General features: G+C 39.4%; 1 protein-coding gene across 1 annotated transcript; it reads right to left on the bottom strand.

Annotated features, from left to right (window-relative positions):
• Positions 1 to 2751: 2751 nt before the first annotated feature.
• MMRN2 (multimerin 2) lies at positions 2752 to 24699 on the bottom strand. Its single transcript, XM_054382213.1, has 7 exons — positions 24419 to 24699; positions 12235 to 12357; positions 10978 to 11084; positions 9444 to 9512; positions 8089 to 8262; positions 5063 to 6973; positions 2752 to 3787 (listed from the first exon to the last, which is right to left on the bottom strand). Exons 1-7 carry the CDS (start codon positions 24697 to 24699, stop codon positions 3402 to 3404), a joined length of 3051 nt encoding a protein of 1016 aa, XP_054238188.1. The 3' UTR covers positions 2752 to 3401.
• Between the last annotated feature and the right edge of the window lie 1321 nt (positions 24700 to 26020).

Here is a 26020-nt window from a genome sequence, read left to right as displayed (position 1 = left end):
ATAATCTTAGCTTTAAAGATAGTTGGTTTGGTTTGGTTTTTTGTTTTACAGTAGCTAGAAAGTTGTTTGGGGTTTCTTTATTTTGGGGGGGGGGGTTGGTTTAGTTTTACCTGAGATACGTATAAACCATTATCAATATATTATAAAGGTAGGTATAACACTTTTCTTTTTCTTGTAAAGTCTAGTGTTAAAGTGTTAAATTCTTGCAGTAGAGTTCTGGAAAGTATAGACTATAGACTACATGTAGTTTGAAGCCTTTTTTTCATGTAATATCAGGAAATTACACTGCACAAAGTTTTGGGTTTTGCAAAACAAACTTTTCCTTAAGGCTGTGGCAGTTATGGCATATCTTCACTGTTTTCACTGGTCATGGTGTATGGGATTTTTGTCTTAGTGTTACTGAAGGGCATATTGAAAATACTGTGAGTAAATGAAACTTCTTGTACATTGACAAGCACTTCCCCCACCCCCTTTCCCCCAGTCCCCCTCCAGTGTTGGTTCTGGAAATGACCACAGCATGGTGCTATATCCTCAAGATAGAAAGATCCTTTTGGAAAAATTGGAGTGGTTTAATAAGTAAAAATAAGTTCTACTGCCTGCAAATAGTAAATATCAAAGTGTAATCATTATATATATGATTATTTTTGATCTCCATATAAAAATGTATTACTGATGACCTTGCATCAGTACCTAAGAACTGAAATAATTATATCCAGTGACATCTAAAAATCCCATGTATATTTTGTATGCAAGCCAGAAAGCATACTGAATAGTTGGTCAGTTGAATCACAGACTTTAAAATAAATTGCAGAAATACAACTGTTTCACAAAGGATCAGATGTAATTAATTTAATTTCATTAATCCCTTCTGTGAGCTTTATCTTCACCTTTCAACAAAATAGTACTTCAGTCTTTCTCATTGAAATTATCATATTAACTCCGTGTCAAGTGTGAATGTGTCATACGAGTACCACTGCTCTGGGTTGACCACCTCATGTTCTCCTCCCTGGTGATGTTCAAGGCCAGGTTGGATGAGGCCTTGAGCAGTCGAATCTATTTGAGAGGCATCCCTGCCCATGGCGGGGAGGTTGGAGTAGATGATCTCTAAGGTCCCTTCCAACCAAAGCTATTCTATGACCAGTGACTACCATGGATTTCAGAGGATGGCTTGATGTAGATATCTGAAATCAGTTCAAATGGAAGTTTATTAAAAAACTAATGTGTTCTTTAAAAAAAACCCTCACAGTCCAGTCTTTCTCTTGTTGATTGAGAAGGAAGTAAGGCTGCCTGGCTCATGCAGCCAATAGAATGTTTTAATCCATTATCCTGCATTTATTTTTTTTTGCTACATAATCTGAAAATTAGTCTTCCAGTCAAGTATGTCTTCTTTATATATGCAGGTGACTAACTTAAGCATATGTTTGAAGAAAGCAAATAAGAAAATATGTCAACATTGTGTTCACCCTGGAGTCTACGACCTCTGAACTTGCCTGGCTTATTCTTCAAAATAAGTGAATTCTGGTAAGGACAAGATCACCAAACCTTTAAAAGTCCTGTCTGGATGAAGCACTACCCTATATACTGCCTACTGTGTCCTTTTCCAAGTAACTGTGATTTTTGTTTCAGCTGAAGCTTTAAAAATCAAGCAAGGTGGTTTAAAATGTGTATGTATGTATCTTCTGTCTGTAGTGTGGAACTTAGCTGGTAGGTGCCGAATTACATTGAAGATGGAGTGTTCCTTGAGCTACCCTGACCTAGACAGCACACTTTGCTCAGCATTGTGGAACTGCCACCACAAAAGCCCAAAGTTGGAGGACTACTGATGCTTTTCTTCCTTTTTGACATTTCCCCTATTCAAATCCATCTTCTCTTCCCCCTCTCAGGTATCTGAGCATTCTTCAGGACAGGAGATGACACTGAGCTTGCAGTCATTTTGTGCTGCCTGCCACAGATCAGTGCAAGATGTTGTTCCATGTTAGACAAGTGGGAACACTCAGCCCATTAATCCCTTGTGAAAATCGACACTTTCTAGGAGTAGATGGGAGATCGTTTTTAGTCATTTGCTCAGGATGAAGATGAACAATCCTCTTTTCAAGTCAGTAGCTGAAACTGCTTTGTAGTGTTGTCTTAAGTGCAATGTGTATTGGTACTGATGTGGGGTTTTAATAATCTTGCTTTCTAAGCAAAACTAAACCTGCAAATAGTTGGGGAGAAACATCTTAACAGCAGAATAGATTTCTGATAGAAAATGCTACCTTCAAAGGACATGAAATAGATAAGAACTTACCTCTTTCCTTAAAATTACTTGGTATTTCTAAACCAGTTTCATCTTGGCAAATCTAATTGTTTTAATATTGTTTTGTAAGACAGGAAAAAATATCAAAATAATTGAACTTTTTTAAAGTGAAGGTTTTTGAGCTATTTCACAGAAGAAGAGTTTAGGACGTGACCAGACATGGTCATCTTGAGATTTTGGAAATAAAACAAAACTCCACAGTTCAGAAATTCTACTCTTGAATTTGCTCTAATTTATTTTATATTCCACAGTGACAGCAGACCACTGCTTTTTTTGCTATTAGTTTTACTTGTTTGCTTGGTTTTAAACTACTTACTAAATGCTGAATTTTGGGCTGAATTCACCATATTATGTAGGATTATCTTTAGAAATAAACTGCATTTTCACCAATATTTCAAAAAATTTTCCTAATATCTAAATGTAATTAATCTTAACAATATTTTATTGTTCTCAAATTTCTGCGATATAGTTAAAATACAGAGGCCAGGAGCAAAAATACCAGGCCATTTCTTGCTGACAAATCCTAGCATAGGGTGCAGCGTACTGGGCTTGATCCATCTTTTAGAGTGTTCATGTTGTGCACAGACTGAAACACTGGAGTGTGTTGCAGAAGTTTCTAAGGCAGTCTGTTACTGCCTGTAGTCCACAGAGAACTAAAAGGTAAAATTGTGCTGATTTCTTAGTTTTAAGCTGCTATCCACAAAACGTGAGCCTGATACATACAGTCCTTCCTAAAAATCTTTTCCTTGCCAGTGGTGTATTTGTTATGGGAGCATACTCTTTTGGCAGGAATAAAGAGAAATTATAAGTGAAGAAAGCCTCACAAAACATTTTTTTCTGATTAGGTGCAGTTCTCACAGTGGAAGGATTGGGAATGTGTGTGCTGATGTACTTGGAGTCCAATTGGTTAGCTTATTACTTGAAAGGAAATCCCATCGCTGCTCATAAGCAACTAATTACAAGCCAGACACTTCCAGAAAAGAAGCATGAAGACAAACCTAGGGTAGTGCTATGTTTAAACACATGCAGTAGGATTGAATACATCACAGATGAAGCAATAGTTAATTGATCCATTGCATCTATGGAAAGATATCAATAAAACAATTCAAGTTTTAAATACTAGGAATCCAGCCATTGTTGTCCCAGGTGGACTCTGTCTCACCACAGAGCCCCGCAGCAGTTCAAAGCTTACTCTCTCTCCCTTCTCCATTTCTGCCATAGCAAAAGTAGTCATGGTGTTTCCATTTGGTGTTTTCCTCTGACTGCTTGAAAGAGTTCTTTTGTACCCTCGGCTAAAAGAGAGCTGTCCTAATGCTGGCCCTGAGCTGAACTCCACGGAGATGACAAACAGGTAGACACCTTTATGCGGTGCTTTAAAGTAACCATCTTCAGGGAAATAACCATTTCCATAATTGAGGTATGTTTCATTAAACCTCAGAGTTTTTTCTTTATCCATTCCTGTGAATCCTACATGGAATGCCACCAGTGAGTCTGAAAAAGAAAGGAACAGGATTTTAGCAACTGCTGCTTTTCCCTCCACAGGATCATCCAGTTGGGGGAAGGGCATGAAGCTCTATCACTCCTGATTTTTCTGTATGCTTCACAGAGCTAAATGACTGAAACAGGTATGAAATCAAATGGGGTTACATCAAATGGTTCCCTGGAAATATCTGAACCACTACTCTTGGCAAAGTATAAGATCACCCAGGGGAAAAAAAAGTACTGCTTTTTTGCTATCCTAAAAAAAGTACTGGTTTATGCTATCCTAAAAATAAATGAGTTTGAATTACATTCTCTGTTTATTCAATCTTAATTACAGTTTCACAGCACTAATGCCTAAAGGGGATGACTTTTATGTTACATGTCCATAATAAGGGTTACAATCAAAACCCAATGCTGAAGCTGCAGTGGTTTGTACTTACCAAGTGCTTATGGCCACATGTTTATAGGGAAAAGGAACTGGCCAATCACAGTGAAGGATAAACTGAAAACTTGTCTCTGAAGCTATTTTGTCAGTCTTTTTGGTTCCACTTGTGCAAATTATAGCAGGTCATTTGATCTGTCTGTCTATGCTGGGAAGGAGTCGGTGCTTTGAGTATACACTCCTTCCAAACTCACAAAAATCACAGAATGTTAGGGGTTGGAAGGAAGTGCCAGAGACTGAGTTCAACCCTCCTGCCAAAGCAGGATCACTTAGGTTATGCCACATAGGAATTCATCCAGGCGGGTTCTGAAATTCTCCAGAGAAGACTCCAAAACCTCTCTGGGCAGCCTGTTCAGTGCTCGGTCATCCTCACCATCAAGAAGTGTCTCCTTGTGTTGAGGTGGAACCTCCTGTTGTACCTGTTGTTCCTTGTCCTATCACCAAAAAGAGACTGGCACTTTCATCTTGACACCCACCATATTTATAAACTTAAGAGAGGAAAAAGAAGCAGGATAGGAAGCCTAGCACTCCCGATTAGCTTCAAAAGAGAACTGCTGCTACATTAATAAAAGCATCAATAAACGAAGTTGAAATAATTCAAGGCCAATTTCCCAGCAGCTCTAATGTGTGAAATTTTACTGGCCTCAGGCGAAGTACAGCAGTGTATCAGCTTCGTTCTCACTCAAACTGCTTATTTTGGTGGAGGAGGAGGATGTAAATAATGCCACAATTTCTCCCTCCAGCATCCCACAAGGTACCTGACAGGCCTTGCAACTAACATGCTGTGTGCATGAGGCTCAGAAAGAAGCTAGACCTGCATAGGAGCAAGTAGAACTACCCACCTTTTTCCAAAAGTCCTGTCTGCACTGTATTTCTTCCACTTATTGTTTGCATATTTTCTCTGTGCTTCTCAAGCTTTTTCTTGTCCTTCTGTTTGTCTTGAACTTTCTGTTGCCGCCTCACTTTTCTAGTCAGCATCGACTGAATCTTTGTAACATCCAGACTTATGTTTGAGGCAATTAATTCTTCATTGTCTCCAAAGAGCTTTTTAAAAATCAACAGATGTTCCTCCAGCTTCTGCTTGAGGATTGCTAAATCTGCTGAGAAATTTTCCACAGAAACATTGAGTGGCTCAATTACATTTGCTATTGTATGATTGCAGCAGAGGTTCAGGCCACTGCTAGATTCATGCCTCTTGATTGCCAGGCTCAGATGTTTGATATCGTTCTTCAGAGTCATGATATCATTGTAAGCTGAGCTATCCAAAGAGTCATCTTTGGCAGCTTCATAGTTTGGTTCCATATGTTCTGCAACACTGTATTGCCTACTGACTTCATCTAGAGTAGAGGAAGTTTGTGTTTCTTTTTTGGGATGCTTAGGATATGTACGAGCATCGTGATTACTCCATTGGCCTCTCTCCAAGAGATGAAATCTCTTTGTAAGAGATTCTAAAGTCGTATTTTGTTCTTGGAGTTTATCTGACATATGTCTGAGAGATTCTTGCAGCTGAAATACTGATGTTATTAGGATACTAGGATCCTCTTCGAACAAGACTTCCATAAGTTCTTCTCCTAGTAAAGCTTCCAGTGCTGTTTCATGCCGCATGGCATCTTTTAGAAGAGAGACAAAAGAACTATTGAGATACTTGATGTGTTGATGAATTTCTTCATCTCTGTTTTTCAAAATGCTGATGTCTTCTGCAAAAGCTGCGACTTGCAACTGAAGCTGCCTGTTTTCTTCTTGACGCAGACTAAGGGACTGATGGATAGATGGAAAAGCTGAAGAGAGCTCTTCGATTTCATTCCTTAAGAGATCTCTGAAAACTGACTCCAAGTGCTTCATATCCTTGAAGTTTGATTGAGTGCCTTCAAGGGAATAAGTGGTATTGTCTAAGTCTTCTTCCAGTACATCAATGTCAGAAGATATTCTCTGGCAATTGCATTCCTCCATGTACCTCAACAGATCTGAATAGTTTTCCCGAAGATTTGAGAGAGTATAGTTGAGCTCTGATACTTGCTCTTCTATTGCTGCTTTGTTTTCTTCCATAATAAGTGATTTCTCCATTAGAGTTACTGTAAGATCTTCTGGCCTATACTTTGAGATATTTTTTTTCATCTCCTTAAACCACCTCTCTAAAACTTCAATGTTCTGAAAAGCCACATCTGACTCCATGTAAAGTTCTTTAAGCTGCTTCGCATGCCCTGCCAGAATGTCATTGATTTGTCTTATGGTTAACTGGGTATTCTCGTCTTTGGGACCATGATGTGAGGAGAGTTGTGTTAAATTTTTTTTCAAAGTCTCAAACTTATTTTCAAGATTGTTTTGCTTCTGTTTCATGTTTGCTATACTGTCATTAAGAGCTAAGAAATGGGACTGCTGTATTTTATGAATCTTTTTGAGCTTTGTGTCAGTATCTGCCTTGATTGTGTTAAGGTTATAGTGAATACTGGCCTGCTGCATTTGCAGTTGGTTCTCTATATCTCTTTTCACTTGATCGACTTTCACTATGTTTTCTTGGACTTTTGAGTCAAACTTAGTTCCCAGCTCCTGGAATTCCTTCTTGGGCACAGTACTCTCCTGGAACCTTTCTATGCTTTTCTTGTTGGCTTCCACATCGTGGGACAGGTTTCTTACCATGTTTGAGAGATTCTGTAAGCTTCTGTTGAAGCTTGCCCACATGGGGTTAAAATGTTTCCTTACAAAATTTTCCACGTGGGGAAACAAAACTTGCTGCAGAAGCCTTTCCTGTGGATCTGTTGAAACAGTTTAAAAGAAAAATAATTTCATTAAATTTAAATTCTGCTTTTGGAACACATCTTAATCTGGCCATGTCTCAAGTATGTATTCTTCTGCAGTTACTGCCATCTTATTCCCCAAAATTTGACCACATAATTATTTTGACAATTGCAAAAATAATCTGAAGTTAAAATCAAGGTTACTGTGAAGCACATTGTGTCTTTGAGTCTACAAACAGTAACTTAGATATGTATTGACTGCCCCACTTAAGTCATAAAAATACTGACCTTTGAAAACCCCTGGACAAGCACTTTTGTGAGTGGCTGAGACTGCCCATTTTCACAACAGTTCTTAGCTAGTTGGCTCTTGCCTGTTTGTTTCAATGTTCTTTTTCTGATGCTTTCTACACTGCAACTCTACTTCACAAAAGTGTTAGTGTCTTAACAGATGACTATTCCAGACCAGGACTAAACTTGAAAAATCTGTGAAGTATCTGTGCTAGTTATGAATTATACTAAGGCTTGATTTCTACCTTCAATGTTCAGAGTTGAAGTGCATCGAGGACAATAGTCTGTATCTTCAGAAAATGCTTCTGTGAGCCAATGTCTTACATGAATAGGTCAAATTGGGCAGCTTCCCCTCCCACCCCCTGTTTCTTCATACAGCAGGAATAATCTTGAAGAGAAAAGGTGACTGGTTCTGACTTGGTTTGGTTGTTTTTTTTTTCCACACACACCAGTCTGATATTCTACACATCAGAGTATGTAGCCTGTATATGAAAATAAGTACAAAACCCCAAATGTAAACTCTTGGAAGAAAAGAAGCAATAGAAACAGAATAGTAAGCTAACAAATTTTAAGAATAAGCAGCCTCTTTATTCTGTGATCAAGGCATATTCTGAAATTACAGACAAGTGCAAAGGAATCTGCCTTTCATCTTGTTTCCCATTTCAAGTTACTCTTGAATTTAGTTTGTTCATTTGTATTGATTTTGCACATATTTTGTTCTCTCCTTAAAAGCAACCAGCAGCCCAAGGAATACCAGGATATTTTTGGGTTTGAGTTTTCTTCCTGATCTGTGTGGTTTTACAGGGCCTCTTGGCAGGCTGATAATTCTGTGTCACACCTCTCACCTGAATTGCTCTGGTTCACTTCTAACACCATGCTTGTACCGTTGTTTTCAAATATTCTCTGTAAGTCACCTAAGTTGCTGACTGCTTGATGAATATCACTTTGAAGATCATCCAGTAAAGCCTCATGATTTTGAATGACTTCCAACATTTCTCTTGAATCCACTGATGTTGACACTAATCACAAGATTAAAAAAACAAAGTCATGCAACAGAGTGCAGCGACCAGGCAACAGGTATTCCCACAGGACCTCTGAGAACACCTGTGTACTTTTTGCTCTGACATTTAGGGGAGGGGGTTTGTTGATTTATAGCACCTTAACTCACAGCTTCTTTTGCAAAGATTTTTTTTTTTTTCCAACAGGCATGAAAACTCAAAATATTTAAATAATAGCAGAAAAACTGCAGCCGCACTAGCCATGATGGCAGTAAATTGCTTTTCATTTAAAATCTCCCTGCACCATAAAAATATTCTGGACAGTTCCTTTGAAGCCATTGACTGACAGGACAGCAACGTTTGATAAACCAGTCTAAAAGGAGAGGCTGAAAGAGCAATTGAGGCATTCCACTAAGGAATAGGTTGTTTCAGTGTCATAGCTGACTGCTGAGGGGCCCTTTAAATGCCATTATTCTGAAAAAAAACCCAACTGTTAATTTGAGCTGTAGATTTCAAACTGTACAATGAGCATTGCAGAAACTGCGCCATCCTGGGTGTCTCTTACTCTCCAGGGTTGCCTTTAAATCTGTTGTTTTATAACTCATGTAAAGCAACTGCATATACATTCAGTGCTGGTAGCACAATGTAAAGAAGACTCTCTTTCAGAGCTGCAATACTTCCCTAAAGCAAATTGCTGGAAAATACTTCATAAAACTGCAAAACACACCACTTCGCACAGGGTGAGGAAAGGTCCTTGGATACTCAGATCGGTAGAACAGACTGTGAATCTATAGTACCTCATAACAATAATCTCAAAGCTACTTTGTATCTACTCTTAAATAGCATTTCTGGTAGACATCTGAGCATGGTATGCTTTCCTGTGAATCCACTTAACAGATCAAGGGGTTAAACATCCATGACACCAACAGGTTTAATGTTCTGTACTGGCTGGTGTTCCGATTAGCTATCACAAAGCTAGCATAAAACTTGCTTTGTCTAGAGTATTCATCTAGTTTTATAGCAGAAGTACTCATGTATACCAATAAATTCATTGTGTGAAAGCTTTCTCAAATAATGCTTTCACCTGAGATATTCTCCATAGTTTACCATGTTAAATTACAGCTAAAAAACTCATCTTTTTTTCTTCTGATCAGTGACTGAAAAGTAAAATATTGTCAAGCAAAGTATCTTCAAGCACATACTCTGGTTCGAGAGCTCCTCTTCTTCTTGTCCTTCAGTTTGACTTCCTGGCACCAGATTAAAATTGGGATCTGCAGTTGAGACATAATACATTGATGAAAATATTTAGATGCAGGAGCTGCTACAGTTTATCAAGACATTGGAGGGCAATTTCATGTGCAGTGTAACTGATGTGGAGATGTGGAGACAAGTGTCTGTGTTGCAGGTTCCTCGGGGAAAGAGCATGTTATCTGGAGAATTCAGTTTGCTTGCAGTACAGCACTGGCATACAGCATTGCATGAATGGTAATGCTATGTAACAATGTGGGGTTTTTAATTCAGGAGTTATTGCCCTTAAGAAATAAGGCTATTGCAGATAGATGGGGGCAAAATTTCTTGAGGTTTTGTTTGGTTAGTTTTTGATCTGATTTTTGGTTTTTTCCGTGGTGGGGTCCTACCAAAAGATCTGCGAATTTCTTCCTTGTTCCACCAGCTATAGTGAGTGGTGCTGTACAAATGCAAAGATAAAGATGGAGAAGCTAGTTTTGGTCCATGACTGTAAGGAAGGAGAGACTAAATTAGAAGCACTGCATTTGGTAATATTAAGGTCAGGCTGGGGCATCACCTAAAGCTACATCTACAAATAAAAACAGTATGTGAAGAAAAGCTAAACCTACAGAGATAAAAACAAGCACTTCCATTTTATCTGTGGAGTCTCTTAAGTTAGCTAGACAGACTGTGTGAAAACTTTCACACATATGTTTGCCTCTTATGATGGCTTTAATTGCTGGAGGGAACTACCTTTTAACCCTTTAAATTGTCTATAACTGCTTTTGGAGTAGTATTTGCTAAATCCTGCCCATGCCATGAAGCACTTCGGCTTTTAAACCACACTCTCCCCTCTCTTAGCGGCTTCACACATCATTATTCAACAATGCAGAGTTATAGTTGTTCATTATATGTAAAGGCTATTGCTAGAGCTTCCACAGAAGTAACAGCCTGGCCTATGTTACTGCATTGTAAAGCTGCTCCCTGCTCTAGGAGCCAGTATTTGTGTGACCAGGGCAAGCACAGAGGAGGCAGCAGTGCAGGCTGGAGAGTGAAACTGCCTGCCTTGTTTGGACTTGGGCACATTGCGATTTCCATAGTCAGATGACTTCATCTTGTCAGCTGACCATAGGAGCATTTCACACGCTAGTGTTGCTTTCTAATGTCACCAGTTTCCACCTGGAAATAGGCGTTTTCAGGTGGACTCATACCTCTGACAGGCCCGCTCTGGCAAATTAATACTTTTCTCCTTGTGTAAAGGTTAGAAAGGTACTATTAATAGAAGAACAAGCACCTACCTCTATTACCTACTAATTGCAGCTAATTACAACTACTTATTTCAAGGTAGCAGTGATTTGGGACATAGCACACCAAAGAGAATGAGACATAAATTCTCAAAAAAAAAGAAAAAGGGCACAAAAAGGAAAAATAAGTATGTAAACTTATTTCTTGCCACCATGACTGGCATTTAGTCATTAATTCTCATGCTTGTTCATTAGCTTTCCTTACCATGCTGTTTACAGTCTTTGCCAATAAATCCGGGACAGCATTTCCACTGCAAAGACTTCAAAACCTTCTGTTTCACTTGATAGACTGGCTTCAGAGCTGTCCTGTACCTGGGGAGTAAGTGTCTGGGCATTAGATTACAAGATTTTATCAGCTGGTGTGTCTCACTGTAAATTCACTCACTCACAGCAGTCTGGTGCCAAGCATATCCTAGGTGACTAGTGCAGAATTTTGTCAGAAACTATCACTGCTGCTTAGTAAAATATTTGGGCAGTCTACAGAAATTTTTTCCCTTACCTAAAACTCTTTTTCAGTATTACTGCCTACAAGAGGTATGTGCACATTCTTACAAGCAGAAAGAATAGAACTACTACTCAGTGAGCAGGACTTCAGAGGTCTGCCTCATGCTTTACTGTTCTTCAGTAAAGGTTAGTTTGGGGTTTTTTTTCCCAGAACGTGTTGGCACTGATCTAACACAAGTTTAAGAAATGTCACAGGTGGCAAATCTATGTAACTGTCAGAAACTCACCTGTAATACTTAATGTAATAGTGTTTTGTAAACAAGTTTAGACTGAGCTTGAACTTCTGTAATATTCTGATGAGTTGTAGAGAAAGTTCTATTTTTTAAGAAATATTTTAAAATATCACTGGTACCAGTGAAGATAAAAATTCATTAAAAACTCCCTTAGAAGTAAACATGAAACCTGTCATCCAGATAAAGAGAAATTAACAGAAGCATTTTTGCAACATAGATACAGAAACGACATAGATACAGAAACCTGTGGGTGAGTATTAAATACTATTTCACTTCATAAATGTATTGTGAGTCAATGTCTCCTAGGTTTAAAAATATATTATTAGTCCTGGTACCTTAAGGTATTTTATTGGCTATCACTAGTAATCTTTGGGCAGCCAGTCCTGAAAGTAGAGTAAGCAATTGCACTCTTGTCATGTAAGTGGTTTCACTGATGGCCACAGACAGAGATTTTTTTTTTTAGTTGTGTGTGTGTCTCATGACCTGAAATTCATGGAAAGGGTATGGTTTCTGCTCTTTTTCTGAATAAACACGGGAAGATGTGGAAAATCACTGAATCACCTTGTGCTGTGCTTGATGGCTTGCAAAAGCAGTTGTTCTACGTTGGTATTAAACTGAATTAGGCTTTACTTTTTTAAAATGCATCATTAACTACTTTTGAAATATCATTTGGATACTTCAGAGAAAATTCTGTTTTCTTCAGTGGTTTTATTTAGGATACTTACATGATCTTCTGGCAGTCTGGTGCTCCATTTAGGCAGGGCTGTTGGGAGTTTACAATGTACTTCTCTTTCATGCAGGCTTCAATGTACGTTACCAACCGGGAGTATGTGAAGGGACACCAGTTTCTAGTGGAAGAAAGAGATGGGAAAGGAATTTGAAGTAGGTCTCTTTAAGTCTTTGTTTGTAACAGTGCAAAGAAAAGTGAAATGTGGAAGGGCCTTTTTTTTTTTTTCCTTTTTTTCAGCTGGATGACGAGGAAAGTGGAAAATGCTTGTGAGCTTTTCCATCCCCTCCCAGATCATTTGTTTTCATTTGGGATGTTTATCTGAGCTGGTTACAAAAGGGTCAATTTTGATGCATTATTTCCATTTCCAGTCCTTTTATTTAGCAGAAGAAATTTCCAACCCATGATAACCTGCAGGTTAATATCACTTTAAATGTCAGGTTGTCTTTCTTGGCATGTTACCATTTCAGATGCCTGTTGACTGAGTCATCAGGTTAAGTCAATGACTGACTCATCAGGTTGAGGCAGACTACTTTTGAAAACTTAATCTGACATATACTCCATTAATAATCAGTGTATTTCTAAGCAATACTTCTTCAAGATCATATAGTAACTGCTTGGATTTTATTATTTAGTCTATCTTTAAAATAATAAAGGTAAATAATATGGTAAAAATGAGGGTTGTTTTCTTGGGTTTTAGTTTTATGCTTCTAGCTATAGACAAAAGAATTTTACTAGGCTGTTAAATTTTCCAAGCCAGAATTATATAGGCATCTATTAATCCCAGAGTGTAGGTGAGACTCTTCCTTCTCAAGAGTTTAATATCAAGACATGAAAGTGTAATGCTGGTTGAAATTTGATGGTTAAAATCCAAGATCAGAAGTGGCAAGAAGTTGAGGAGTGGTAACTAGAATGGGAAATATTTTTTTTTAAATTACTATTAGCATCTGATTAAATAGTAATTGCAATCGTTGTTCATAACCTATGCGACACACTATTTCAGATAGTGTGTTTACAGAAGTTCACCAGTTAAACACCAAGGGATCCTACCATTCTCTATGGATAGTAATGAGTAGAAAAGAGATGTGACAGGTTTTTTTTAAGAATAAAGAAGCTATAGGGACACAAGGGGTCTCTGCTCTGTTTAACTCTTCAGTCACTGAACCAGCAATTACATTTTACAGACAACCTGTCTTAACGACAGTTGGGGGCCTTGTGTATGATTCGTGTTTGGCTCCATGTCCTGCCTGTTGTAGGAAGGCACCTACAGTGATTATTTCTAATACAGTGTGAACATGGGGCCTTTAGAAAGTTGCGACAATATCACAACTACTGATGTTAAAACACACTAATCCCATTTCTTAGGGAAAGAAGTGGTGTTGAGCAGTAGGGTGAGAGAAATGAGAAGACATATACCACCCTCACTGCTGCAGCTAATGCACCTTAACTTCCCAGTGTCTCTGTAGAGATGGCTGGCAGGATAACACCTAACCTGACTGGTTCCTGTCCTGAGAAAGAGAATGAAGACACATTTTTAAGGGATGAGGAGCTTACAGCAGCACACCACGTGGCAGCTCAGCCTCTGTGGTTTAGGCTTGGAAGCTGTGGCCTTGCCCAAACTGTACTACTTGAGCATCAGGCTTGCTGTGAACGGCTTCTCTTTTTCCCAGTGACCTGTAAAATCCAGTTCTTCCCTTTGCAGCAGAATCTGGGGCTCCTCCAAACATGCCTCAATGCTTGTTGGGTTGGAGCTATTAACTATTCTGAACCAAAACACCAGATTCCATAGTTTCAATCCCAGTCGCATTTTCCGGATGGGAAGATTGGCTTGAAATCTGTTGCAAAAAGGGTTTAAGGCCTTTATTGCTCCCTCATGGTAAAGCACCTGTAGAGGAAACAGCACTCTAGTAGTCATGAAATTAGCTGTCCTGGCTGAAGACCACCTGAATCTCAGTAAAATTAAGCTACCCTTATGTTAGGTGTCCATGTGACAAGTATATTCGTGATGGCAAAACTGATCATTATGTGGGATTTTTTAAACATTGTTCTTCATGATACTGCTGCTGGCAATCCAGTACTGCAAAATTTCTCCCTGAAAGGTTTGAATGCCCAAGACTAAATCTGATGAGTGAGCAGAAGCTGTATTCGCACGGTTTGAGTTTTTCCTGCTCTGCAGTCCCTAGGGGTCTGCAGTTCTACCTCTCAGAGAACAGCATCACTGGATCTTTGCAGCCATTACTATGAGCCTTAGAGACTGCTGCTGTCAGTATATGTATCATATGTGCTTAAAGAAGTCTGCAGGAACGTTAGGAATCATATTATATGTCAATATGCATGCTATTAATTTCCTGTAAGAAATCAACACTAGTTGCTCAGAACAAAAGCAATTATCAGACCTTATACAGTACAGATCAGGTTGTATCAGTTGGAGCATTTGGTGACATCAGGAGGGTTCTTGTATTCCATGACTTAGAGCTTGTGTTATAATGGAGTAGTGTGGGGGAGGGAGCTGTGTCTGATAAGGAACAACTGAACTTTAAGCAGTATGTTTTTAAATGGGAACACAGGAAGCAACTGTCAAATAATCAGCATATATGGAAAAATTTTGCTCCTCTGAGAGAGTTGCAGAAACAATGGGGAACTGAGTCCTGCACAAAGGCAGAAGCTGCGGCCACAGTGGCCAGGCAGCCAGGAGAAAAGGAGGAAGCTGAAAGGAAGCTGGGAAACATGAGGAGGAAAGGTCAGACAGCCCGGGCTTGCTACGAACAGTTCATTAGGCTTGATGGGACATGGCATTTTTTTGCTCCCCTGTTTCTTAAGGAAAATGTGATTGCAATTTTATGTGAGCACTTGTGCAAGCAGAATTCTTCTTGCCCTTGCTTCTAAAAGATGAATCTGGCAAAGCCTGCAGTGCTGGGGAAGCTGAATAGGAAAGCAGGCTGCTGCAGCCTTTGTTATTCTTTCAAGCCAAAATGACTCTTCTGAAGATTTGTAATTTTAAGGCCCTTGCAACTAACAGGGTGGGGAATTTTCATGCCAGTTATCAGTCTTTCCTGTGGGACAGAACCAGAAGATAAATCATCAAGTTTTTGTTAAATTATTACTCCTTGAGAATCAAATGCTCTGCTTGTATCACTGGGTGATTCAAAGCTAACAGACCAGCAGGTATGCTGTAGCTGATGTCTGCCTCTGAGAGGCACAGAAGTCCACCAGGCTTTGTTAAGCCTGTATGGCATTTCAGTAGTTCATGCAAGATGAACAGCCCTGAAACAGAGACTTGATTTGTGCTTTTATTTAGGCTGCTCTTTCTCACGTGCCTAGCAAGCCATAGCTGTGAATGGCTTTTCCCCTTCAAAATCTCTGGGAAAGTAAAGTGACCAGGCATTGCTGCTGGCATCATTGCTAGGTTGGTATCTTAGGTCTGCCCACGGAGTGCCTGCCAGATCCAGGCAGGAATCTGCATTCAGTGTGGAAAACTCCTTTTAAAAAAAGGATTCTTTGGCTTTCGTGATTTGTTCTTTCCTAATGAAAACAATCCACACCCTGTGAATCATCATCTGGGCTGATTTGTTTTTCCCAGCATACACAGCTCCGGTGCAAGTCCTGTGAGTCATGTGAGCCATACAAATCTAACCCAAATGTGTACATGCATCAATGTGTGTATGAGGAGCAACGACATTGGGTGACTGTGAGGCCTTGTGCTCTATTGCATGTGTAAATGTACACACACATTTAATAGAAAATATGAGGTTTCCTTTCCAAAGCCTGCTAGTATGTTGATGCACTTCCCACTTATAGAAGGTGGTTACTTTGTATCATAAATTAATTGACTGATGGTTGATCCCAACTTGATGCCTACTTCGAACAGTTGTTAGCATTATGCAGAATGAATAGTAGGAGAAAAGGGGAGTCTGATAGAGTCTCAATAAAATCTTCCTTTAACGGTGGTCATGTCTCTTTGTATCCAAACTTCCTTTAATGATTGGTCACATCTCTTTGTATCCATTTTGCTTTAGCGTCTGTTCACTGTTTCTCTTTCACCTGATATTGAAAACTTTTTTATGGAGCTGAAGGTCTATATAATACTATGTTTTGGCTTTAAACACAAAAACTTTTAGTGTTTTCAAGTTCCATTAAGCTTATAAAAATGTATTCCTTTTTCAAATAATTCAGGCCTATCCTTCCCATCTGTAATGAGATACAATATAGGTAAGTGTGCATCAAATATTTAACTTTTATTGCAGTAATTTTTGCACATCTTGTGGAATGTTTTCTTTAAGGAAATTTTGTTCTCTGTGACTAAAAATATTCCTTAACTATATTAACCTTGGGAAAATGTGTCATTCTTTAATGCTAAGTGGAACAATGTTAAAGACTGAGAAAGGCTTGCTCTAAAGTTCAGTGAGGCAAGCAGGAGTTCTGCTGGCATCAGTGGGTTCTGAATCAGGCTATGCAGTTTCAAAAAGCTGCTCTTTTACAAATAGCACTTTCTTTATTCAGCTGGTTTCTGGAACACAGCAGCTTTGTGTTCTGCTTCTGCATTTCCCCCTCCCTCTTTGTAATAGTGTCGCTTCCTTCACTGAATATATAACCAGCTTAACACCCTCTGCTTTTATTCTCTTGAATACAGTTTCCTTTTGACTCAAGCTTCTGCTGCCAAGGACAGAGAGAAGTAGAAAGAAGTTGCTCATGTGAGCAGACCAGGAGAGCTTTCTCTCCAATCTGGTGAATGGTAAAGTTTATTACAATGCTGCAAGTTGGAGCAACACTTGAGGGAACCCTGGCAAATTCAGGGCTACAGATGTTTCATTTGTTCAGTTGGTTTTCCTGTTTTACATTCCAAGCAAAGTAACCCTTTTAAATCCAGGAAAAAAAGAAATCTGAATAATTTTCTTTCCTAGATTATATGGGCTTTTTCCTAGGCTTTATTCTGACCTCCTTACTGAAAGGAGTCTTCACATGCATCTATGCACTTTGCATAATTTTGAGACAAGTACATTCTTCTGTCTGAGGTTAAATACATCTGATGACAAAGCATTCTGTATTCAAATAAGATTCAGCAAATTTAGGTTATCGTGAACTTTTAAGGTCTTACTAAAAACTGATCCTAAACCAAAGTTTTTTCTTATATTGCATAATAGCTCTGCTTTTACTGAAATACAGGCAGTTCTGTCTCCAGTTCTAGGATTTGTCTGGGCCACCTTGTGTTATGATGAACAATATAAAACACAAAGAACCAGGAGGTAAAGTAAGTTGGTTGATCTGCTCTAATTATCACTGCAGTCAGATTAACACAGTGTAGTCTCTTTTTTTCACAAACTGCTACACCAATAACTGCAGCGTGATAGTGAGTGTGAGTAATGTTCCCCACAGATCAGTTAGGTTCTTGTATTATTTTCTGTTATTTTATGTTCTCATGACTGACACTGCAATGCATCGTTTAGGACACTTCCCTAGGTAGTGGAATTTTTGCCTGAGCAAAAGCTTCAGGACTTGAAGATGTTGTTTCTCACAAGTTTTGTTATTTCTTTGGTTGTACTAGTACAACTGAGTTGTCCTTCACACGAGCTTCCTCAAGTTTCTATTCTCAGGGAAGCTAGGTTCTATAATTACTTTGAAAACTCCTGTCCCGCTGTTCCTGTGTCTACCATTCAAAGCATAAAAATTTTCAGGTCGACAATACTTTCCTATACTGGGCAAAAGGCACCACATAAGCAATTATGGCTGCTTAAATGTGGTACAGGATGACAATAGAGGACTGTGTTCTTCTAATTTAAATAAGCAAGAAAAAGAATGAGGCCGTGGAATAGTTTCTATTCTGTTTTTCCCTTAGTGCAATATTCTCATCAACAAGAAAAAGCAGCATGTATAAACCAGAGGTAAAATACTACATTTACATTGAACTAGGACTGTGCACATCAGGCATAGCTTTTTTATTGATAAGGAATGCAGAAAGTGTTCAGCTGTTTGAAAAAGGCACTGGTTCTCCGAGGGAACGTGGTATGCTACTGGGGTTTTAATTAGCAGACAGTGAGTGATCACTAGTGGTCTGTCAGTGAATTCTCCAGCTCTTCCTGAGCAGCCAACAGCCCTGTATTACAAACAGCAGAACACCTTAGTGCAGTGAAGGCTTTCTGAGAAAAATCCAGTCCTGAGCCTGGACCCCCACTGGGAGTAGGAGCTTGAAGGCTTGGCTGCTGAGTTTGAGCCAATGCCAAACGGTCTACAAGCTACTTCAGAGAAATAAACGCAAGAGGATTTTTTCCTCAAATGTTACCTCATTTATATTGTCCTTCCAAAACAGAAGTTTTACAGCCTATTCAGAGGGCAGCTTCAGAATCAAAATATTCCCTAGTAGAGCATATTTACTCCCTTATCAGACTTTATCTTGAAGCAAGAATTGCAGCCAGTGACTAGGTACTTACCGCAGCTGTGCTGATGCCAGTGATTCAAAAATGCATGGGAAGAGAAGCTTCCCAGACAGCGTGTATTTGAGGTGCAGCCAATGTGCACCAAGGTTTGCCCTGGTCATGTTTTGGCCATGAGCATAATTTTGTTGAGGGCTGGCCACCAATCACTCATTCACAGGCTGTTGACTTGCACACTTGGCAGATCCACATGGAAGTAGTGCTGGTGGTGGTGCCCTGGCTATACTGAAACAAGAGATCCCTTGCAATCTGCTGAAAGAATGAATTGTTGCAACTTGCACTAATGAGCTGTGAAGTAAAACAATCCTTTGGGCACAGAGGGTTCCATAACCTCTGTATTGCATGCAATGAACCTGTGTCATTTGCATCAAACATGGTAATGGAGCCATTCCACCTGCTGTGCAGCTCAACAAGAGCTGAATATTGGAGAATTTCCTAAAGTTCTGAAAGGAGGCAAGTGCCTAACCATTGCTTCTGTTGATGAACTTGGCACTGCAAAAGCTATTGTTGAGCACTCAATGGCTATTCCACTGATTTGCAGGATATTGGACTGTAGATCACAGTTAAGCTGCATTTCATCCACACCTGTTCTATTTTAACCATATGTTATATGCCCCTTTACTGAGAAAGAATAAGTCTCTGTCTTCCTAAGGAAAGAAAAAAAAAGCAAACAAAAACCAGCTATTAAGATTGAGTCTTGTTCTGACTTCCCTTGGAATAAGACTGATTTGGATTTTCTCTGCTTGTCTACACTCAAGAATACTTATTCTGTTTTTTAACACCCTGGGTAAACACAAAAGGGGCCAGCTTCTGTGTGGCTGTCTCTGTGCTGAATCAGAGGAAGAAGAATGTGTGTCAGTCTGACAACACACCTGGCTGCTATTGGCAGGCCTTCCTCTAATCAAGGGTGACTTCACACAATCATGTGTTGAAGCCTCAAAATATGTTAATGCCATTAAGTGTTTACTTATGCTAAGGATTTCTGCCTTTCCTATTTATAGGCAGGGTGGTGGATTTGAGGGGTTTTGGGGGGGTTGTTTCTTCAGTTTCTTACAGACATGTTGTAAGAAAAATCCATAGAGGTGACAGACTGAGTGTGTGGATTGAAGAAAAAAAACTAAACCACTACCCAACTGGAAAGCAAACCAGGAGATACTTGGCAAGGATTACCCTTTTGGAAAGACAGAGAAATTCTGAGAGACTTTGTCATAGGTGGGGAAACTCTGCTTGTTCCTGTTTCATCACCTCAGTTATTTCTCCCTTACTGGGTGAACCATCTCCGTGGGGACCAACTCTGTCAGATGGGTTACTGAGGGGCAAAGTTAAAAATAACTTCTGCCTTTTCCAAAGATTATTTTTAACCTGGAATGCTTAAGTGATCTGGTTTACAGTGTTACTTGGCAAACAGGTCAGGCCAGCTGAGGGTACTGGCAGCTTTGGGCTTTGGTGTCAGGGCTAGCATATGATGGAATTGCGTCTTTTAAATGCTTCTCTGTTTTACTTTTAAATTAATTTTTCTTTCTTTTTTTTTTTTTAATTGGGATCTGAACACTAAGTGCATGAAACCCAAGTTGTCAGCCTGACTGTTCTGGGTGTTGTAGGCACATAGATTCTAAAGGCTTCTCGCTCCAATTCTGCTCAGTGCTGAGCTACAGCTCTCCACCAGTTGTGCTTCAGTGCATTGCTTAATCTGAGAAATAACCTGTTTTTAGAGAGAGAAAGCAAGCCCTTTTGAGAGTAATGGCAATAGACATCTTTCCATGGATCTCTGATCAACAGAGGTAAGTTCATGGCAAGGTTATGGAGAAGATGATGTGTTCTTCCCAGGGCCAGGAAACCTTTCCTCTCAAAGACTGAGTCACCATATTTCTAGTCCCCATCCAGCCACATGGAGAAGGACATGTGTGTCCAGTTCTGTCTGCCCAGGTCTGAGCTGTACAGCCTTGAGGGAGGGCAGGTAGGCATGTAGCCCACTCCTTCAGCTCCCCGGAGGTCAGCTCAGCACTGTGTCTTGCTCAGGCATATGTCATTACCAAGTCTTTGATGGAAGGGGCTCTAAAAAAAGAAAGAAAACTTTCCCAAGTAGCTTGTTAGTTTACAACAAGTTTTCACAAGGTACCACATACACTATTGTCCTGACAATTGTATTTTCTCATTGACCTTTTTCTTATCCTTTTCCATGTGACTTGATCAGACAGCAGTTGAACGGGTTACACCGAATGGTAAGTGTTAGAGTAGGTGATGAACTAATGAAGAGTTAATGCAAGCTCTTACTTAATGTTTACCTGGTCACTTCTAGAACTTCTACATGTCTAGTTATGTCCTTGGTAGCTTTACAAGCTTTATTTAACTCCTTACACACACACAGAGGAAAGCCACTAGTCAAAACAGCATATTCCTATGAAGTTCTGTATTAGGCTTCTGTTTTATATGGGAAATGAGGAGCAAAAAAATTTATTTATTATCTAAGTATTTATGAAATTGAGAACTTTTTTTTTACTGTTTTTACTCTTCATCTTCCATTGCTAAAACAAATGCCGCCATAATAATAATAATAATCCATCAATTTCACAATACATGTGGCTTTATATATTTCCATTTCCCTTTTTAATTCTGCTGAAAGTTTGGGTACATGTGGATCCATTCATCTCAGACACAGGATAAAATATCTTGAGTCAAACCAATCAATTCATATAAGGCACAAATGCTGAGGAGAAAAGGAGAAGAGAGCAGAGAAAAGAGAAGAAAAGGTGGTCTCCTTTGGTAAACTGGCCTCTTTTTATAGCTTATTTTTTTAAGTAGCATGTAACATTTTAAAGTAACTTGTCCACTTTGAACATACAGAATTTCTCCTGTTTCCTCAGATAAAAGCAACATCTGAGATACTAAACTTTTTACCTAGTTATTCCTCTAAAGAATAGTTGAAATGATTATTATCCACACTTTTTTTTTTGGTCACCTAAAGGCCAGTGATTTCTTACTGATTTTCTTATTTTATAACTCTTACTAGATTAATCTTGTTCTTCTGAGAAGAATTTCTTAGTACAGTAGCATATTCAAGCATTTGACCGGGGTCTAATAAGTCATTGCATGTTGAAAGAGAAACCAGAGGATCCTGACTAATTACCTTGAACGTACTAACCAAGATGGTCTTAATTATTCAAATAACTGCAATAAGAAAAAAAAGGACTATACATTTTTAAAAATCTAAGAATATTTTCTAGTAGCCACTATTCCTAACGCATAGAGAAAATAGCAAAAGGTTGGAAAAAAACACATCACTTTTGCTAGGAAATTATGAAAGTCAAAACTTTGTCTCAGAAGCAAAGTTACTAGAGATTTTGTTTATTTATTTATTTCCTAGTTCTGAAAATAAAGTGTTTTATTATTTTAAAATCAAACTTGAATTAGGACAGAAAATTATTCTCCATCAATCTGAGCCTTCTTTTATGACATGTCTTTATTGTCCCATATCTCTTAATTCCTAATCAACTCCTGAGGCTTTTCTTCCTTTTTTCCCCCTTAAGAGATATAAGCCAAATCCTTTGATGTTTTTACCAAGGCATGTGTCAGACTTGTAGGGAGGAAATACCAAATCTATGACAACTTCTTGTCTATGTATCGCAGGGTACTCCAACCATGAACACCTGACATGCACTTGAGGACTTCATGCTCTGAAGGTACATTCAGAATGACTTTCAGATTTTGGAGTGCAGTTAAAAGGGGAGCCATGCTGTCCTTTCTTATTTGCACTCTCTCCCCTCACTTTTGGGCATATTTCCTCTAAAAACCTCACATCTCTTCTGTATATTGTACCAGCTTCTCAGGCTTGTGTACACTATAATGTGATGTCTCTTAACAAAAGAACAAATACCTTAAAGTTATTGCCAGGCTAGATTTTGATTGTCTGTAGTCATCAGCATAGCTTTGTAATTGGAAAGAATATTATGATTTGACTCATTATGCATCTATCTTCATAAAAGAAGGAAATTAGGGTGAGTAATAGCTAGCACTGAATTGCATTGCACAAGGTGCTGCTAAACAAAGTTACACAGAAAGAAAGAAGCCCCTCTCAGGACAGTACATTAATCATAGAATGGCTTAGGTTGGAAAGGACCTTAGAGATCATTTACTCCAACCTCTCTACCATCGGCAGGGACACCTTCAACTAGACTCAGTTGCTTAAGGCTTCATCCAGCCTGTCCTTGAACACCTCAAGGGAGAGGGCATTTACAACCACTCTGGGAACCTGTTCCAGAGGCCCATCACCCTCATTCTTCCTGCAGCTACAAGGTCCCTTTGGAGTCTTCTCTTCTCCCATCTCCCTCAGCCTATCCTCATAGCAGAGGTGTTCCAGGCCCAGCTCTTGCATCATCCTTGCGGTCCTCCTCTGGACTCAATCCAACATTACAATATCTTGATTCACCTTTTCACATCACTGAATTTTCATAGTATTTATAGTTTTCAGAGTGCTTTCAGCATTTCACCCAGCAATCAAATGATTACTGCCATGCAACAGAATGTAGAAGTTCAGGGTACCACTTGGGCTTTGTTTTCCTTTCTCTGAAATGAGCTAGTGTCTGAAATGCTGGTAAATTAATAGTGCATTCCATTATCAAATGCTACCCATCAGAAAACTGGAAGTCAACATTCACAGGTTTTAGAAGATGACTTAAGATTAGTGGTGGGAGGTACAGATTTGTGGGAAGATGTAGTATAAATGGGAACAGGGTTTTAAAACTCTCACCGTGCTACACACAGAAGGGAGGCCTTAATTTTACATGTAGATGAGATTAGAAACAAGATTGCATACTTCAGTTTGTGTGAAAAGGAAGCATGACATGGGCAAGGCTTTATAGTCTCTTTCCATCTTCCTTTTTTCTCTTCCTCAGAAGTGTTTAAGGGGAAAAATACCAGGACATCCTAAAGCACTGAGCTGTGAACAGCACTTGCTATGCTGCTGTTTCTTCTCTCCCAAACAGGGCTCTGCAGTATGCATCCATCAGGGCTATAAAAGATTCATTCACTGTCCTGCTTGGTTTTCATCTGTTTTAAACATTCAGAGACCTACTTACATGCCCTGTAAAATCATAGAGTTTGGAAATCCTTCTGGTGAAGCACCTGCCTTTTCTACTCAGGATGGCTACTCTTCGGCTAATGATTACCACGAGAAACATTTCACTGTCACAGAAACCTTTGTGGGGGGTTGAATCTGTGGTCATGCTTCCTTTTTATTCCCCACTGTCTTTATTTTGCTAACATCCTGCCATTCTCTTCCCCTCTCCATTTCCGAGGACTCAGTCTGTAGCCAGGCACATTCTGATGATGGGCAAATGTTGCCATAATCAGCAAAAATAATCAGCATTGGTTTGTGGTGAGAGAAAAACTAGTAAATTAACTTCCTCTAGTTCTGCTTTGCCAGAAATAGCATTTTGTTCTATGGTGCTATATCAGAACTAGGCAGCTTCACATCTTCCAGGTGTGTCTAGACCCCTAACCTCAATATGCCATCTCAGACTAGGCAAAGAGCCAAGAGCTGGCCCCATCTGTGGTTTCATCCTCCACAAGTAATTCAGCTTTTTGTTTCTGTAGTTAAAACTTCTAGAGCCCTCCTGTTTGCATAGAGATCCCTAAAATCAAATATATTTTAATGAGAAACTTCTGTTGAAAATGATCCTTCATCAACGGGATAAGAAGGTATCAGACAGGAGTGGACTGTCACTATCTGTAAGACAGACATGTAAGGGTACTTACCCATTTCGGGATTGTGGGGCCACAGCTTCAAAATCCTCTTTTTCTTCCTGATGTGAGATCACACTTGAAGGGTAATCTTGAGTATTTTCCCTGAGCCCCTCTGCCTCCCAATAACCTTCTTCTTCATGTGACAGAGGAGTCCTCTGGGGATATGCAGAGGTCTCAGAAACGTGTAGCTGAGAGCTGTGCACTGAACCATCATGATATCCACGATGGTCTGAGTGTTTGACCAGCTTTGCCAATCCAATTATGTTACAGATAAGTACAAGCTTCACTAGCATGGTGGGGGTTTTTCCCCACCCGGTTACACCTGTCTCTTGTTCTCTTTTCTGAAGCTCAGCCTGGATTAATTCAGGAATGCCCTGGCAATATTTTTTAACTGGAAAGTTGGAAGAAGGAAAAAAAAAATTATAACAAAGAGCGGAAAAAGCTTTTGGCCCTCCCAGCTACTGTGGAAACGTCCGTGGCTATTGAACAATGTGAGTCTGGTTCCTGTGTGGGGCTCAAATGCCTCTGACAGGAGGGGGAAAAGTGGTAGGAATATAGCTTATTCAAGGAACTTCTGAGCTTCGCTGCCTTCTAAACTTATCTGTGAACAGGAACTTGGCTTTTATCAACTGCCTTCTCCCTCATGCACAGGAAAAGGATGTTAGCTTAAAGGAAGGGAAGAGAAAAGAAAGGAAAGAAAATACTAAGTGGTGTAACAGACTCTCATTACAGTGCCAGAAAATGTCAAGGACCTGCTTGCTCCAGCATCTGCACATGTGGGGATTTTTTTCTACAGTTTAAAGGCTGAGAAGTCCTGACTTTAGCAACAAAATATTCATGGTATGTACAACAAGTTAGGGGCATCAAGAGACTCAGAGCAAATGCACAGCATAAAAGGTGCTTATGAACATCCATTTTTGTGTGGCCTTTGCAAAGTAGCTCTGTGAATCATACTCTGTTCCCATCAAAGTGGAATGTTTTCATGTAGTCCTTCAGCAAGGTCAGGATTAGTAAGATTTTAAAGAATTTCTCTCATGACTAAATTTTTTGTGCTTTTTTAAAATTAGTGTTGCTAAAGAAACATTTGCCAAGAGCTGCTGTAAAAAGCTACATTCATTGTCACATCCTAATAATAAATAAGTTTAAAAGAAGGCTATGGAGGTTGGATGTGGTTTTGTTTTACCTGGTGCTGCTTTTAGTTTTGTTGCTATCATAGACTGGCATTTCTTTTCATACTGTCTTGCAGGGTGGTGAGCTCTGTCATTTTCAAGAATAAAATGAAGGAGAATGATGCTTCACTGACAAAATAAGGGAGAATGCTGGTGCAGCACTGCTAGATCATGGCTCAGTCTGAGGGCTGAGATGCATAACCCAAAGTTCAGTGCATGATGCAGAGCATTAAATGGAAAGCTTTTCTGGACTCATTCCAATGCCAGCTGAAAAATAAAGGATAAAATCTCTCTAGGATTTTGGAAGGCCTTGCTAGGAAAACCCGTGATTTTGCATCTCCTTATCAGTAGCTAGATCTGCACCCCTCTGCTGACTGCCCCTCTTTTATGCTTCTTGGAAAAACCTAGATTAATCAGAGGTGCCCTCACTGACCTGTGACAGACA

Source organism: Indicator indicator, chromosome 7, assembly GCF_027791375.1.
Source record: "Indicator indicator isolate 239-I01 chromosome 7, UM_Iind_1.1, whole genome shotgun sequence".
Classification (NCBI taxonomy): Eukaryota; Metazoa; Chordata; class Aves; order Piciformes; family Indicatoridae; genus Indicator; species Indicator indicator.
The sequence above is the reverse complement of the archived record's forward strand: the minus strand, read 5'-3'. Positions and strand labels throughout refer to the sequence as shown.

What these genes read in the sequence shown, in the direction of transcription:
- MMRN2 (XM_054382213.1), bottom strand. Translation starts at nt 24,699, where the DNA reads ATGCTAGTGAAGCTTGTACTTATCTGTAACATAATTGGATTGGCAAAG. An exon ending in GCCCCACAATCCCGAAATGG is followed by an intron (nt 12,358 to 24,418) that starts GTAAGTACCCTT and finishes TTCTTCCACTAG; the next exon opens with AAACTGGTGTCCCTTCACAT. An exon ending in CCAGACTGCCAGAAGATCAT is followed by an intron (nt 11,085 to 12,234) that starts GTAAGTATCCTA and finishes CTTACTCCCCAG; the next exon opens with GTACAGGACAGCTCTGAAGC.